This window comes from Pogoniulus pusillus, chromosome 13, assembly GCF_015220805.1.
Source record: "Pogoniulus pusillus isolate bPogPus1 chromosome 13, bPogPus1.pri, whole genome shotgun sequence".
Taxonomy (NCBI): Eukaryota; Metazoa; Chordata; class Aves; order Piciformes; family Lybiidae; genus Pogoniulus; species Pogoniulus pusillus.
This window is the reverse complement of record NC_087276.1, coordinates 29,901,719-29,918,408: the sequence shown is the minus strand read 5'-3', so window position 1 is coordinate 29,918,408 and position 16,690 is coordinate 29,901,719. Positions and strand designations below refer to the sequence as shown.

General features: G+C 43.5%; 2 protein-coding genes across 4 annotated transcripts in view; both read left to right on the top strand.

Annotated features, from left to right (window-relative positions):
• The window catches only part of LMTK2 (lemur tyrosine kinase 2), a 51,120-nt gene extending 40,597 nt beyond the window's left edge, over positions 1-10,523 (top strand). The window contains exons 11-15 of one of the 3 annotated variants that reach the window (XR_010304598.1): positions 68-2,969; positions 4,385-4,520; positions 4,928-5,176; positions 6,182-6,305; positions 10,211-10,523. Coding sequence is in view for 1 of the 3 variants with exons in the window: in XM_064153751.1 (XP_064009821.1) it covers positions 68-2,969; positions 4,385-4,520; positions 4,928-5,176; positions 6,182-6,210 (3,316 nt within the window). In the remaining 2 variants the exon portion in view is untranslated. Of the gene's footprint in view, positions 1-67; positions 2,970-4,384; positions 4,521-4,927; positions 5,177-6,181; positions 10,180-10,210 lie in introns of those variants that run through there. The other 2 variants (XR_010304599.1, XM_064153751.1) reach the window with 2 other exon arrangements.
• A 1,169-nt stretch (positions 10,524-11,692) lies between these two features.
• BHLHA15 (basic helix-loop-helix family member a15) lies at positions 11,693-15,692 on the top strand. The gene is made up of 2 exons (XM_064152723.1): positions 11,693-11,712; positions 14,241-15,692. The coding sequence occupies exon 2, from the start codon at positions 14,276-14,278 to the stop codon at positions 14,759-14,761; it is 486 nt and encodes a 161-aa protein (XP_064008793.1). The 5' UTR covers positions 11,693-11,712; positions 14,241-14,275; the 3' UTR covers positions 14,762-15,692.
• Positions 15,693-16,690: the final 998 nt, after the last annotated feature.

Below are 16,690 nucleotides of genomic sequence, written 5' to 3'. Positions count from 1 at the left end.
GACAGCTGGATTTTATAGATTCCTTGGCAGTGTGAAATGTACTGAAACCTATTTCTTGCTTGGACAGGTTTGAAGTTCTGCAGTTCTGCTGGCTACCTCCAGAAAAGAGACCAACAGCAGAAGAAGTGCACAGACTTTTAACTTACCTTCGCATGCAAAGCCAAAGGGACTCAGAGATTGACTTTGAACAGCAGTGGAATGCTCTTAAACCAAACACCTCAAACAGAGAAACAAATAATTCCGCATTTCCCATCTTGGATCACTTCACAGGAGATAGACTTGGCCATGAGATGGAGGAAGTTCTCACTGTAACTGAAACAAGCCAAGGTCTCAGCTTTGAGTATGTCTGGGAGGCAGCTAAACATGATCACTTTGATGAATGTGGTCAGGTGAATCCTGATGAAGCACTGGCATACACAAGTGTCTTCTTTCCAGTGGAGGTTTTTGAGAGGTCACTTTCAGAGCAAGGCTCGGGAGCACAGGATGGAAGTGGTCAAGAAGCATCACTTGCTGTCCCTGGGGTGCTACCTGTGTTTGATGCACACAAGCTTTCTGTTGGCAATGACTACTATATCCAGTTGGAAGAAAAAGGAAGTGGCTGCAGCATGAATTTTGATAACCAATCAGTTGTGCTAACTACAGAAGTTGATCATCAAGAAGCTGTACATGAAAAAAGTTCTCATTTCACAGTTCTCAGGGATCTTGATGTTGAAGAATCTAGCACTGATGGGGACTTCTTCCACTGCAATACAGATCCTAAAGAGCAATTTTTGCCTGCTACTGGTAGTCCAGAAAGTCCTTTCCAGAATATATTTAATGACATTGACAGGTCAGAAGAATTGACAAATGGAAAAATACTTGGGTTTGCTGAAACAAGTGATATTTCTAAAGACTTTAAACCACTTCTTTTAACCTCAAACACAGATGCCAGAAAGGCAGTGGGCCTTTCTGAGAAGGAGCATTCTGGTCATGCTTCTGAAAATGAAATGGTTTCCTTGTGTGAAAATATCTCTAACCAGTCTGACTTGGTAACTTTAGAAGAACTTTCTGATAACTTCTTATTTCTTCAAGAGAAAAATTTACTGACAGGGTTATTGTCTAACAAAACTGGCAGTGATCTGGGGCAAAAACCAGATGATGTTCTAAAAAGTATATTAGAAACCTCAAATGGAAAGTCTGTAGAGCCTGAGCCTGTGCTGGCTGAAAACGCACAGGTCTTTTCTTTAATACATGAAGGTCTTAAAACGGTCAAAGATGAAAATTGTAACCCAGTGACAGTGAATAAAGGTCCAAATTCTCAGTCTCAGACTACTTCAGAAGTGCAGGCATCCTCTAGTCCACCTGCAGCACCTAAGTCATGGGATAAACATGCAAATCTTCCTTCTTTGAGGGAGGAGAGAAAGCCTTTAAATGTGGAAGTCAATGAAGCAGTGTCCTGTAATGCTGATACTCCCTGTCAAGAAGAGCTATCCAATAATAATAATGTTGGAAGTAATCTGTGCCACAGTGTTGCTGTTACATCAGATGAGTGTGATGCACAAACAAAAGAGGGAATCCTTTTCAAGTCTGATGAAATATCTTATAATAGAGAAAAAATTAATGATCAGGAAGATGTAACCAGCAACTTGCAAGATAAGTCTCCCAGGATAATAAAAGGTGAATCTTTAGTGGAGGAAACCCAAGAAACATCAAATCATTTTGAGATCTATACAGATGTTCCAGAAGAGGTGACCTTAATTTCCATTGCTACTTCAGATTGCACAAGTCAAGATAGCCTTTTGGAAGACAGCCCTTCTCCTGTACAAACTGGAGATCAAGCCTTAGAGACACCGGATTCTTTGGATTCTTTAGATGTGAATGAGGTTTTGGAATCTTTGCAGGCTCAGAGTCCTCAGAAACTTTTACCACCTGATAAACCTGCTGACAGCGGCTATGAAACAGAGAACCTGGAATCTCCAGAATGGACTTCCCATATCAGTGCTGAGGATGCTTCTAATGGAGATCCTGCCCTCTGTGCCGTCAGCGAGAGCAGTGTCAGCATTTTGCCTTCTAATCCAGTCATAATTGTTTCTGAAGCGGCTGCTTGCTTAGATGCAGCAAACAGCAATTTTGAAATAGCCCCAAAGGTTTTCCTGGGTGGAAATCAAAACTCATACAGAGACTCTGCCTATTTTTCTGATAATGATTCTGAGCCAGATAAAAAGCCAGAAGAGGCTGTAAAGCTGTCCAGAGAGACAGCACATGCTGTTTCTTCAAACGGAGGAGAGAGTAATACCCACGCGGCGTACAGCTTCGAGGAGGGACAGCAAAAATGCGATGGAAAGAATCACCAGGATGCCAACGATCCAAGTGCAAACCCAGAGCTCAATCACAATTTAGACATTCAAGAGGTGAACAAAAGGATGCAGAAGAGTCCTGAGGAGTGGGCCGAGGCAGCTCTGAATTCCCTGGAAGTATCGCTGGAAAGTAGCTTAGGTGATGAAATAAAACTACCTGAGACTTCTCATAAAAGTGTCTCTTGTGTTGGCACTAACACTTCAGAACTGCTTTCTTTGAAGTCTGTCCATAACATCCAGGGCCCTCTAGATCTCAGTAACAGTGAGAAGTCCTTCTATCACACCGAAGGCCAAAAACTGAAGGAGCCTGATATTGAAGGGAAATACCTGGGCAAACTCGACGTGTCTGGGATGCTTGATTTAGAAGATGGTGATGATGCGGATGAGGAAGATGAAAACAGCGATTCTGAGGATGACATGAGGACTTTCCATATGCACAGTCTGAGTTCTGACAGTGAAGATGAAACTGTTCACCAAGTACCTGAGATACTTACTGAGAGGGATGATGGAAAACATCTGAGGAGCTTGTTGAAACTTCCAAAACCTCTTACTGAACGGCAACACGAGCCCTGGAAAGTGGAGAAGAAGGCTGTAACCTTCTTCGATGATGTGACGGTTTATCTGTTTGATCAGGTATCCCTTTTTTAAGTACAAAGTGAAGTTTGGGTTCATTTTGGGCTTTGTTAAACAAGAGGTGATTAAATAGTGTAAGATTTGTGGGCACCTTGTTGGAAGATTACCTTTCTCATCTTGTCAGGGTTAGATCTTGTTTGTGTTTTTCTTGGCTGGGTGCAGTTGTGTGCTGCTGGTAGAACAGCAGCACTAATTTGAAGCGAAGGAGGGTTTTGCCTTGGTCATGGTTGGTTCTCAAATCTTCTTTGCTTTTGCACCCTTCACTGCATGCCCTGTATGTGTGGCTCTTAGTGATGTCTTTCTGATGTTTAAAAACCTTATGTAATTTGAATAGACTTTATTATTTCACCAGAATTTTGTTGCAACTTTATAGAAGCAGCTTCACCTATTCACTGAGTTTGAAGACTTGGACTTTAAGTTCAAGTGCCTCTATAAATTAAAGGAAGAAAGACTAAAAAAACCCCAAACAACCCAAAACCCCACGTTGCAACCTAACTCTGTCTTGTGTTAATTAGCATTCAAGTCAATTCACTGCAAACCATAAATAAAGATGAGAAAAGTATTTAGGTGGTGATGCTACTTTTTTGTTAGTACAAGCTAATTCAAGTTCAGGGAAGTACCAATCTGCTGTAAAATTCAAGGTTACCTTTGTTTCCCTATCTGCTTTATCAATTCTTAACTTCTGTAACTTGATACAGAGAGGGTTGCATTTTAACATTATGGCACCTAAAGCAGTACAGTGAGTTTAAAAGAACAGCCACATTGTCAAGCTTGGGAACTGTTGCTGGCGGTGACGCACGTAAATATTAGAGTTTATTGTGGTTTGGAATAGAAAACGTAGGTGATAGATTTGCGTTTAGGCAGCATGTAGAATAGTAATCCTTTTGTCAGAGGGGAAGGAAGAAAACCTAGCTGATTGAACTGCTCTTTCTTATTACAATAGCTGATAAAATGTTGGCTGCTTCAAATAGTGGTCATACAAAGTCTGTCTCTTTATCCTGAAGCATGATTAAGGGATAAAAAAAAATGTTAGGGGATAGGATAAGGCTTTATTAAAGAAGAAAAAAATATACCTCTGTCAGGCTGTGATAAGAGCTGTTTTCAATTGGAAGATGTTTTAGCTTTGTTCCTAGAAATATGAAACCTTTTTATATCATAAATAATACTTAAATAGTCATTTCCTGCGTGCTTTTTACTGCAGATTTGATACAGCTTTCTTCAGAAGTACCTGCACTTGCTTAATCTGGAACGCAGAAGTTTGTCATGTGGCAATAACTTGAGTACTTATAGACCATTTAATTCCATAACAGATTCAGTGGCAGGGGTGGAGAGTGTATTTTTGGAGTGCTTGTGTCTATCAGCGTGGATACACAGTGTGTACCAGAGAGTTAAAGGAGCTCTTTTGTTTGCCTTAGGAAACGCCAACCAAGGAGCTGGGAAACCGTGCGGCAGACTTGAATGGGGAAGGCTCTTGCAGCACTCCTGTTCCATCCTCCAGTTTTAGCTACCTAAACAGATTTGCAAACTCAGAGAGCTCAACAGACGAAGAAGGTACTTGAATGTGTTCATGCTGAGTGGTGGCTGAGACTTCTGTGCATGTAGTCTTTAATAAAATGTCATTTAAGTCCAGTGTGATTTGTGAAGTCAGTGTCTGTCACTGGCTTCAGTTTGGCACCCTAAGCATACACTTCAGCTGGGCTCAGCTACTGCTGTTGCTCATGGTTAACACTTGTGATGTAATACTGTTTTTTGGTATATTGATGCATGTAGGGTGTCTTGAGGGACAACCAAGCACAAGTAGACAAATCTTTGTGACCCCCAGGCCTAGAAGAGAAAAGCTGCAAGTTTTGTTTTGAGCTAATGCAATCTTTCAGGGGCTTGCTTTTAAAAATTGCAGAACTGTATGTGGCTTTACAGCACTGTAAATTGCTGCCTTTTTTTTTTTCTCCCCTCTCCAGGTGGGGGTTTTGAATGGGATGATGACTTTTCTTCTCCAGAGCCATCCTTTATATCAAAGGCAGCTAACAGTGTTATTAGTTCTAAACCACCTCTTCAGTCATCTAAGTACTTCTCTCCACCTCCACCTTCCCGGACTCTTGATCAGAACTGGTCTCATTCGTCCCCTTACTCCAGATTCTCTATCTCTCCTGCGAACATGGCGAGCTTTTCTCTTACACATCTCACAGATTCAGATATAGAGCAAGGAGGTAAGTGATTTAGTTAATAATAAAGACTTTTAATTTACAAAAGAAAACTTGTGGAAAGATTGGAAGTCATAGATGTGGTTTCCCTTCAAACAAATGATTTGCATCCAAGTTGCTACAGGCTTGTGGTTGAATATTGTACAGAACATTTACAGGACAAGCTCAGTTTTTCCCTTGAAAAAAGCAGTGCTCTATTTACACAGACAAAACCTGTACAGTTCTTAAGCACTTCTGTATAGCTGCTACACTGTGGCAGTTGAATAATTCTCTCTATTGCACTGTCATAATTCACACTTTCACTTTCATTGGACGGGGTGAGGATGCTAGGAACAATGTTTGTGGTGTGGCTGTCTATAAGCTTGTTTTATAGTTTAGTTTGGTTCTAAAGAGCAGCATGAAAAGTGCATTCTTGACAGTCTTTCAAGAACCGCAGCATGTTTTTTAGAGCTGTGTAGGACACTTTGTATTTGGAGAGCAGATCTGTAGCAATTTTGAGGACTAGCAATATTAACAGAAGCTTTCTTGTCTGTAACAAAAAGGGTTTGTTAAGCTTTGAGAGTTAGGAGCAGCAAAAAATAAGCAGACTTGAATTAGTTCAGCAAATCTTGATAAAATTTTGCATTATTAAAATAAATACTCCTGATAGCTGAGCCTTGCTAATGGCCAATGTCTACAAATATGTAATCTGGGTTGCATTGTTCTTGTGTTGTGCTTATTGATTAGGTAATGATTGCTGCTTAGTGCCTTAGAGATAAGAGAGATTATTTTGGACATCCTATGTTCCCTTACGCGTCCTAAGCAGTGACATTGAACTGTGCGACTTAAGCAGATGTCTATATGTAAATGTACCAAATATTTACAGTGCTTGAAAGCTGTAGGGAAAGATTAACCAAACCTTGGAAGTGCAGAAGAACAGCAAAGTGCCAAGTTTTAGGCAGAGTCTTGCAGAGAAGTGAGGGTTGTACAGAGGAATCTCACTGTACCTTATGACCTTTCCCCTACTAATAGGAAGCAGTGAAGACGGAGAAAAAGATTAAATTGATTAAAACTTCCTTGGACTGCATATAAAACATACAGACTTTGTATCTGAAGCTTCTCTATCTAAACTCTGGATCCTCCTGGATTAACACAGGTAATCAAGAAGAAACGAAAGTAAACCCTGAAAGCAATGTTAAATCAGGACAGTCATTTGAATGTGTATTTAACTTTGTAATGTATTTTTAAATCAGTGCAATTCTGCTTTTCATGGAGAGACGACTCTGCCGCTGTTTTCAACTACTTGAAGTATTTTTCAGATAACTTAAGAAACAAGTACAGAAATTACACTACAGTCTGGTTTATGTATGGGATTGTAATATATTCTTTTTATATTTTTTTTTTCCATGTAGTTCATTATCTCTTTGAACATACACCTGTTGTAGAATTGTGTATAACTGTCCTGTGCAGCAGGTGGCTGTGTTGCTGAAACTGTATGAACGATAGCTGATCAGTAGTGAGCCATATTTATTCCGAAAGATACCACTACATATTACTTTGCTTATTACAATTGCACTATGGATTACTCTTCCTTTATTTCCTGATGATGTACAGAATCAAAATCTTAAACCTTTGGAGGAGAAGACAGGTTGAATTGGCCCTGTTACCCAATTTGATTTGTCCTTTTTGTAGCCTTTACTATGCACGGTACTTGTAAAACATACATAACTTCTGAGTGTTCTGTTAGACTTGCTGGAATCTTATCTTCAGTACCATTTCTAAATGATGATTATAGATTGGTTGTTAAGTGTTCATGTTTTATAGGAAACTGGAAAAGAATATATGATATGCTCTGACATTTTGAGGTGAAAGAGATGATGTCTCTTAATTCCTGAATATGATCCTACTGACTGCTTGAACTGTAATAGCATCTGTCTATGTCATAATCAAGGGCCTTCCAGTTTTTACTACAGTTTCTGCCTTGGAGAGAAAAGAGGAAAAATTTGGCTGTACAAAACTGTGGAATTCATGAATCTTATAAAGACTAATTGCAAAAGACTGGATTTGGGCACGCTTGGCCCTTCAGTTCTACATTCTGTGAATTTTGAAGCTCACTCTTCTGCAGACTGCAGATTGGGGCTGCCTTTCAGAGGCCTGTGGTAAATCTACCTCTCAGCGATGTTATGACAATTAAGAATTGGATTAATGGTTAATGCCCAATTTTGCACCCTTTGTGAGGCCTGACTTACTTTAAAACGTCTGCAAGGCTCCGTGGTACATCTTGAAATGCACACTGACCAAAAGATGTAGTAAACTTTGCTCTGAAACTGTTGGTAGGGAAGGGAATGCAGTGTGGAGTTTTTTATAACCTTCATACTCGACCATGCATTTAGGTTGTTTAATCCTTTAAACTGCTTGCAAATAATAAATCCTTAATTATTCCTCCAAAGTGGGTTCAGTTGAGAAAAAAATCCCAGACCTCTTGGAATGCCTTATGCAGTTGTGGATCTGCAGGAAACCACCAATAGGAACAGCTCACCTGGCTTTGTATTTTAGTAGCTGCTTACACAGAGTTTCAGCATAGCGGTTGTCCAAGTGCGCTGTGCTCAGATCCAGTCACCAGAGGATTTTCATCCCATGGAAATATGGGAGGACTAGACATTTTCAGATGTGTAAAGTTTGGGTTTCTGTACCTCTACATGCATTTATTTATTTTGAAGTATGTTTTAAAATGACAGGAATATGTTCACTGCTTTGTTTTGTGTTTTTTTTTTTCTCCAGCATTATTTAGCCCTTAACCAGAATATTTTCCATATCAATTAAAAGGGAATGATTTCAGTCATAATGTTATCTCAAGCTGACAATATATTCTTGAGATAACTTCGAGGCCTCAAGCTCAGAGTTATTCAGAACTGTTCTTTGGTGTGAAGTAAGGAACAGAACTTTTCATGGATGTTTTTTTCCCCCAAACATGGTTTAAGAGGCAAAGCCAAGCAGTTCTTAACACAGACTTACAGTGTATACTGTAGAAAGTTTAAGGAACCTGTGTGCTACTCTGAGTATTTTAAAATGCAAATCATAGACTGTGCACAAATTACTGCTTAGAAATTCCATCATTCTAACATTAAGCTCCTTGATACAATTAGATTTAAAGTATCTCATCTGTCTTCTGTCACTTTTCATCATAAGAAGAATGAAACTCCATACCAGTCCGCAAAGAATGCGTGGGCTTATCTGCCTCTGTGTGGTGAAAAATCTGTCAGATCTGGAGTTCAGCCTTAATTTTGAATCATTTGGTTTTAAAATACAGCCCAAGGTTAAATAAATTCTAGTCCAGGATGTTACAATTTGGTTGTGCATTTTGTTTCATGTAATTACAGATATTCATCTTCCACATCAGGAATTTCCTTTGCTTGGTGGAAAGCTAAGGGTGGTTTTTTTATATATATATACTTTACCTGGGTTTAAAGAAAGTCTTACATAGGAAGTGAAAGTTTACTCCATCCAAATCGACTCATTGCTAATGAATTGCCAAAGGAGCATTTTTTTCTTCCCAAAATGAGCTGGGGTGTATATGATAAGCAAGGTGATGTCCTTTTTAGGTGTACAATGAAGAGAAAGAAAAATTTAAAGCTAACTCACCTCACATAAACATGGGTTTGAATTTCAGTAATCCAGTATCCTGGGTTGCAATAAGTCATTTAAAAGAAAATGAAACATCTGATCAGCTCTTAGCAATATTGAAATACCTGCCTAGCAGCTAGTCAGGGCACAATGAGAACGGATCTGTAATTCCAACTTGCTACATTGCTATAAGGGGATTTGTTCCAGATCATTAATGAATTGACATGTAACTTCTTGCACTAGCTACTTCAGCATGATCCCTGTTTCAGAAGTACACCTATCTATTTTCAATGGTTTATTATGAGGACTGGTTAGATTTTAATTCCTTCTCCAGTAGAATATCTTGATTATTTGAATAGTGAAGGCATTGTCTCAGCGTGGCTGCTAAAGTTATTTAAAAGGTCTGATTTTACCCACCTAAGGAAGCTTGTTTAAAAGTGAGGATCTGTAGTAAGAGGCCAACACAGTGAGAAACGTGTCCAGATTTAATGGGAACGCCTGCAGTCCTAAAGCTGCAGGTCCCTTCTGTGTCTAACTGTGTTTATGGGAACTGCCATGGTCCTGGAAATGAGCAGGTTACAGCTTTTTTCATATCCTTGTTGATGCACTATAATGAAAGCCATTTAAGCCTCATTCTTTTTATCAGTATTTTTAGCAGATTTTTATGTAGTACTCAATCTCTTTCATGAGGAGGCTGGTTGGTAGAAAGGCTCTTTTTTTTTTCCTTTAATGATTAAGCACTATGCTAAAATGTCAGCACTGTCAGGTGTTGGTGACGTGGCTATTTTTGTTGGAATTGGTCAAAAGTGGAATCCAAGCTTATTAGCCTTATAAGAAATAGCCTTAACTAAGAATGGAGTGTACAAAATTACTTCAGCTTTAAGTTGGTCGTACAGAACTATCCTTGTATGTTAATGGCTTTGGTACAGGACTGGAAAAAATCCAGAGGAGAGTCAAACATATAAACTTCTTGAAAATAAGTATTTGTAATACCAGCAGCCTGGGTTGTTTTGTTTTGGTTTTTTTTTTTTTCAGAAACTTGAATATGACTTACAGTTAGTTTTGTTTATGAGATTGTTTGAACTTGCACAGATGTAGGCATAACTTAAACGCTAAATGGTACTGATGTGTGTGTATATATCCTGTTTAATTCTATTTGTAAATGAGAAACTATGTAACAAAATCCTAGGTATGAGGTTTTCCTATTGTAATTTAATACAGGTATGAGGTTTATGGCAATATATCATAGTTAATGAAATTTCAGGTCAAAATGTCTTTAAATTGTGTACATTTTTAAATTGTAATTTCTACTGTATATTGATTATCATGCATAGTGTGATTCAAGAAACTGCTTGTAATTTAAAAATATTTAATATTCAAAATAAAAGACAGTTATATATTTATAACCTCTTTGTCTGTTTGTTCATTCTTAAACAGATGCCAGCAATGGATCAGTCAACAGTATAGTTCTCCTGTAAGATATCTTAGTGTCCAGAGGTACCAAAAACTCAAAGCTACAGTCCCAGCCAGATGAGTCTACACCAGATAGTGTAGTCACCTTTAAACTTCTAATATCATCCCAGTGTGAACTTCAGGTAATGTGTGTACACAGTCAATAGAGAAGCAATACTGCAAATACAAACAGTGGCATTCTAAGAACCTGAATAGTGTTTTTAATGCTGTAATTAAGCAAAAGAGGAGATTTCAAAGTTTGCAGGTACCCTTCAGAAAAGAGCTGAATGATGTGTTTTCTCAGTATTCTTTGAATTTATTTCTAGAAGGTGACTTTATTGCTTTTATGTGTTGGGTTTGGGTTGCTTTCTTTTTAAATCTAGGACTGCCAGGTGAGTTTAACTCTTGGGGGTGTTGTCAGCTTCTTTCACTTGAGATGGGAGATGCAGCCTGACGCAGGGGATGGGGGAGTGCCTGCATCGAGGTGGTGATGCCACATGGCAGCAGGGAAGGCTGTTGTGGAGGCCCCCACATGGTATTGCACCTGTTCTCAGTCTTGGCAACTGCTGAGACCTGGGAATGAGAAACTGTTATCAAGATGACTTGACTTCATTAGGTGAAATGTAACTGCTGGGCTGAAATGACTAAGATACTGGTTAATATTGAGAACAGATGTACGGGATCCCATGGCACTCAACTGGTCATCTCATGTAGAACTCATTGGACAAGAGTTGCAGCAGTTGCAATCCTTATCATCATTGGCCTGCATGCAGGCACTGCAAGTGCTTAATCTGTGGGCCTTGCACACCGTGCCATGATAGTATGTGCAGCCCTTGGCCCGACCTGGGGACAGCCCTTTCCTCCTTCACCTGCTGAAGTAAGCACTGGCCTGACCCCTCCCGTGGTGACACGCAGGTTGCACCAGTCTGGTGGCAGCCCCCCGGTGCTCGAAGCGCTGCCTCTCCGCTGCCGTTTTGCTGTCACTGAGCCGTGTGCCCCTGCGAAGTGCAGGAGGCTTCTGCTGGCTGCTGGCTGCCGGCGCTGCCCCTTCCGCGGGGCACAAGGGCAGTGGCAGCAGCAGCGGGCCCTGGGCTCACGCATCAGCGCCTCGCGTGGCCCTGGAGCTTGCCTCGCTGCAGCCGGAGCCGCCGGAGCCGCCGGAGCCGCCGCGGAGCGTTCGTTAGCTGCACGCCGCTGCCAGCCGCGCAGCGCCCGCCCGCGCCGCTGCGGGCCCGCCCCCCGCTAAAGCGACGTGTCGCGGCGGCGGCACGGCAGGGACCTGCCGGCGCGGCGGGCAGCGGGGCCACGGCTGCGGGCGGAGTGCCGGGCCGCCTCTGCGTGGGGCCTGAAGCGGGTCCTGCCTCACCCCGAGAACAGGCAGTGCCCCAGCTGAGCCCCCCCAGCCCTGCTATGCTCCTGGCTTCCCGCGGGTCTCAGCCGTGTCACCCCTCAAGCCATAGACACCTTCTCCGCAGCTGGTGGCAGTGGTAAGTAAGTCAGAGGTGCTCTGATGGACTGGCGCAGAGGGCAGGAAACTTGTCAGCATTAGGATGTTCTCTCTGGTTTCTCTTGGCTACTGCAATCTGTTGCTTATGATCCCATCTCCATTCCCGCGTGGCATACCCATGCCATCTCCTTGGGTGCTTTGGCAGCCTAGCTTCAGCTGCGTGCAGTGCTGTGAAGGCAAACGTCAGCCAGCAGTGCACCCTCTTCTCCCACGTCGTCCCGCTTGCTTTCCCCTACCCTTGCAGTTTCCAAGACTGCTTCCCTCCCTCAGTTTGCTGAAGCTTCCTCGCTATTGGGTTTTCTTCCAGCCTTCTCTACTGGCTGCTTCCACAAACCTTCAACTCCTTTCAAACAGCAGCTGCTCATTTCTCTGCTCTCGCCATCAATGCATTTTACATCACACGGGAGGGAAGTTGATTGGGCTCCTTTGTGCCTGCCTTCACTTTTCTGCCCTGCACTATGCCTCTTCTATCAAGAATTCGACTAGGAATCCAGATCGAACCTAGTGGTTGGCTGTAGTCCTGTTTTCTTGCTTGAGATACCCGTGTGCCTCTGGCACTACTGGGCTCTCACAGCACAAGCTATCCGGGGGTGCCTTCCTCTCAGCACTTAACACCTGGGTGCTACTCTGTCCGAACTGCTTTGAATTCCTATGCTTTCTGGCAAGGTTGCCTCCCTGGTGGTAGGGAATCTGGGCATGGTGAGGCTGCTCTCACAGGCTGAGAGCAGAGTCACTGTGAATGCCAGCAGCTGGACGTGTCTAGAGAAAAGAGAGAGGAAGTGATACTTAACTGCAGCACACCTGGGAACTGCTCACCACCTGCTCCAGCTAAGGTTGCTTTTCTGTTCTGGGACAGTCAAGGCACAATCCAAACCACAACCCATGGCTAAGGTTTTGGCTGTTTCTATTGGCTCACCAATTCTTTCAGTGTTTCTATATTATGGCATCAGCATCAAAACCCAAACCAACCAAACCACCTTTTTTAAAGCCAAACCTTTCTATGACTGCTTGAACTGGAAGGAATATTTTGGACATAGAATCTTGGTAATACTGGTTGTTGGTGTTAGAGGCAGGGGTGCCTAGGCCACTGTCTTCAGATGCAGTGTTGGCACAGAATCTGAGTTGAGGGAGGGTGAAATTTCAGTGCTGTCTTTTGCCTTGCTAACATGTGAGGAAGGAGCATTGCTGTGTTGTTTTGGCAGGCCTAGAGAATAAATGCTGCTTTTCTGCTGTCAAACTGGGGCAGACACTGTGATTAAATCCCAACACTATTTGCCTGCTGTTGGCAGAGGGAGGTGCTTTTCTTTGTATGTGTAGTGAGGACTAACCCAGAATGCAGAACTGCCATGGGTGAAAGCGTGTTGCTGGGGAGGAGTTTTGGAGCTTCTCTAGGAGTCAGTATGTCATGTATCAGGAGCAGTGTGGCCAGCAGGACAAGGGAGGTTATTCAGCCCCTGTACTCAACACTGGTCAGGCCACACCTTGAGTGCTGTGTCCAGTTCTGGGCCCCTCAGTTGAAGAGAGATGTTGAGGTACTGGAAGGTGTCCAGAGAAGGGCACCAAGGCTGGTGAAGGGCCTGGAACACAAACCTGGCTGAGGGAGCTGGGGATGTTTAGCCTAGAGAAGAGGAGGCTGAGGGGTGATCTCATTGCTGTCTACAACTACCTGAAGGGAGGTTGTAGGCAGGTGAGGGTTGGTCTCTTCTGCCAGACCACCAGCAGTAGAACAAGGGGACAGAGTCTCAAGTTGTGCTGGGGGAAGTATAGGCTGGATGTGAGGAGGAAGTTCTTCCCAGAGAGAGTGATTGGCATTGGAATGGGCTGCCCAGGGAGGTGGTGGAGTCACCATCCCTGGAGGTGTTCAGGAAAAGACTGGATGAGGCACTTAGTGCCACGGTCTAGGTGACTGGACAGGGCTGGGTGCTAGGTTGGGCTGGATGATCTTGGAGGTCTCTTCCAGCCTGGCTGATTCTATGTTTCCCTCTGCTGGACTGCTCGTGAATACACTGGAATCCTATTCCTACAGAAGGCAATCTGTGTCCAAACGATTGTGCTGATATTTCTGAGTCATGGCTTGCATTTCCAGGGGAAGGCTGGATCAGCTTGGAGGCCATGTATAGTGAGGGAACAAATCTCTCCAGTTTGAGGCCTACTTGTAAGAAAGTATTCAGGTGTCTTTTTCGCTTGGCGTTCCCGTACGTGGTGACAGCAGTAGGTGATTCACTACATCTTTGTTTCCGTGGTTCGCTTGTTTGGCCTCTGCTCTCTCTGTAACCTCTTCCTTCCAGCTGGAAGATCTGCTGTTCTCTAAAAGAAGGTTTTCTTCTCTGTTCATCTGCACAGATCATCTTGGCTAATAACTTCTAAAATGAACATCACTGAGTTGATAACCACCAATGATTTTTCCGGTAGTGAGCAAGTAAACAATCATTATCAAACCTGCTTCAGGTCCTTTGTTCAGCATGGAACTGTGCAACAGCTAAAGATGTTGGTATCATGTTTTCACAGCACGCTAATGCTAATACCAGTACCTCTGCCAAAACATGAAGACCAAAACCAAAGGCAAGAAGCAAAGGCACACTGTTGACAAAGAAGCTTTTCCCGAGGAGTCACGAATGACAAAAAAAGAACTGGTGAAATGTTTGCGACGCAAAGAGAGGAGGAATGGGAGAAACAAGGAGAGCAGCAAAGTCACTACAGCCAGAGGCAAGCATCCCTGGAGCAGTAAGGACAGGCACTTGAGGAGGCTGGAGAGCAACGAGCGGGAGAGGCAAAGGATGCACAAGCTCAACAACGCCTTCCAGGCTCTGCGAGAGGTGATCCCTCACGTGAGAGCCGAGAATAAGCTTTCCAAAATAGAGACTCTCACCCTGGCCAAGAACTACATCAAATCCTTGACCTCCATTATACTCAATATGTCCAATGGACACTTCCCAGCAGCAGAAGGAATGGGGGGAGCCTGGGGGTCCAAATTATACCAGCAGTATCCACAGCAGCACGGGGATAATGATCATGAAGAACAGCTATAAAAATATTCCATACAGATTCATAGCTTCAGCCAAACACCTACAGTTAGCTCCTACTGTCCTTGACTTTCCTTCTGGCCTTGTAATACCTGTCCATACAAAGAGGTGCCAGGAGATTCTTCTTGCCTCCAGCCAGCCCCTACTTCCTCTTTAAGACAAGCAGGTGCACTCATGCCTATAGCTTATATGGCACATTTGAAAATCACCTTTAGCATTTGTTTCAGAGCTTAATGGGTATGTTTGGCTGCTCTGCCAGGGTCTGGAAACCTTTCTGTAACACTGCAGTTGAAAGTAAAGATTCAGTAACTTCTGAGAACTGCTCTCCCAGGAAGGACAGTGAGTTGAGCATTTAAGGTGTGCTGTCACCTGAACTCACCAGAGCTAGTTGAGAATCTTGGCTGTCGTGCTGTTGATCAACCTTTCAGTGACTCTGTTCCTATCTCCTCCTGTTAAGGAGGAAATTAAAATTGATGACAACATGTGGCTTAACTTGATAAGTGAAGCAGCACATGTAGGAAATTGGCCACCAAACTGGTAGTGGAGTATTTTGAATCTACTCTGATGATTCTGAACCTTGCAAGGCATAAAAACTTTCAAAGTACTTCTAAACATCTCCAAAGCTTTCTTAGATTGTAAGCTCTCAGAGTAAGGATGCTTCCTGGTCTGTGTTTGCAGAGCATCCAGCTTTGTGGAGTTTTTCTTCAGGGGGTCTCTGGGGTCTATACAAATAATAGAGAAGGGACAAATGACTTATTTTTGCTAAAACTGTGATAAAAATGCTTTGGTGTAGTAGCAAGTTAGACAATGATCTGATGGCCTATCCAATTACAAATCATCTGCTAATGGAGCCTATAATGCGACCAGGATTCCTTCTGGGTTAGTGCTAGCTTCTAGTATTATGAAACATAATAAATGAAGCAGGAACTCTTCAAAAAGGAAAAGAAGCTTCTTTTTGTTTCCCCTTCTCCCCTTTTCCATCTTGTAAAATGTTTTATGTTGCTAAGGAACTCTCATTTCCTCTTGTATTCTTACACCTGAAGCACAGGATGAGGTGCTCTCAGCTGGAATTGTGCCGCCCGTGAAGCCTCTGTGGTGCAGCTCGTCGTGCCCCTGGGCCCAAACTCTTAGGGTGGCAGAGCAGGTGTTTGGCAGGGATGTGGACAGCAAAGGCAGAATTTGGCATCTCTCACACGGGTGTGATTCATAGCAGTACGTGGTGTGGTCCTTCTGCCTGCAAGGGAGGAAGTGTGGCAGAGGAATCACAGAATGTTAGGGTTTGGGAGGGACCTTGAAAGATCATCCAGGCCAACCCCCTTCCTAGGGCAGGATCACCTGGAGGTGATCACACAGGAACACAACGAGGTGGTTGTTGAGTGGTTCTGGAGAAGGAGACTTCAGAGCCTCTCTGGGCAGCCCATTCCAATGCCAATTCCAATCCTCGCGAGAGGCTCGGGGCTGGCAGCGCGGAGCGGCTCGGTGCTGGCGCTGCCGTCTGCAGCTGCGTCTGCAGCAGGAGGCAGCCTCAGAGGCGGCCGGGCCCCGAGAGGTGCAACGGCTCTGGCTAGGGCAGCTTGGGCCCTGTGCCAAGGCGCTGCCGCAGAGCTGCGTGACAAAGCTGCCCAGGTGTGGGCGGCTGAGAGGGCTTCTTTATTTTTAGAGTAGAAATGAATCAGCCTGGTTGAAAGAGACCTCCAAGCTCATCCAGCCCAACCTAGCACCCAGCCCTATCCAGTCAACCAGACCATGGCACTAAGTGCCCCAGCCAGGCTTGGCTTCAACACCTCCAGGGACAGTGACTCCAGCACCTCCCTGGGCAGCCCATTCCAATGCCAATCACTCTCTCTGACAACAACTTCCTAACAACATCCAGCCTAGACCTGCCCTGGCACAGCTTGAGACTGTGTCCCCTTGTTCTGTTGCTGCTTGCCTGGC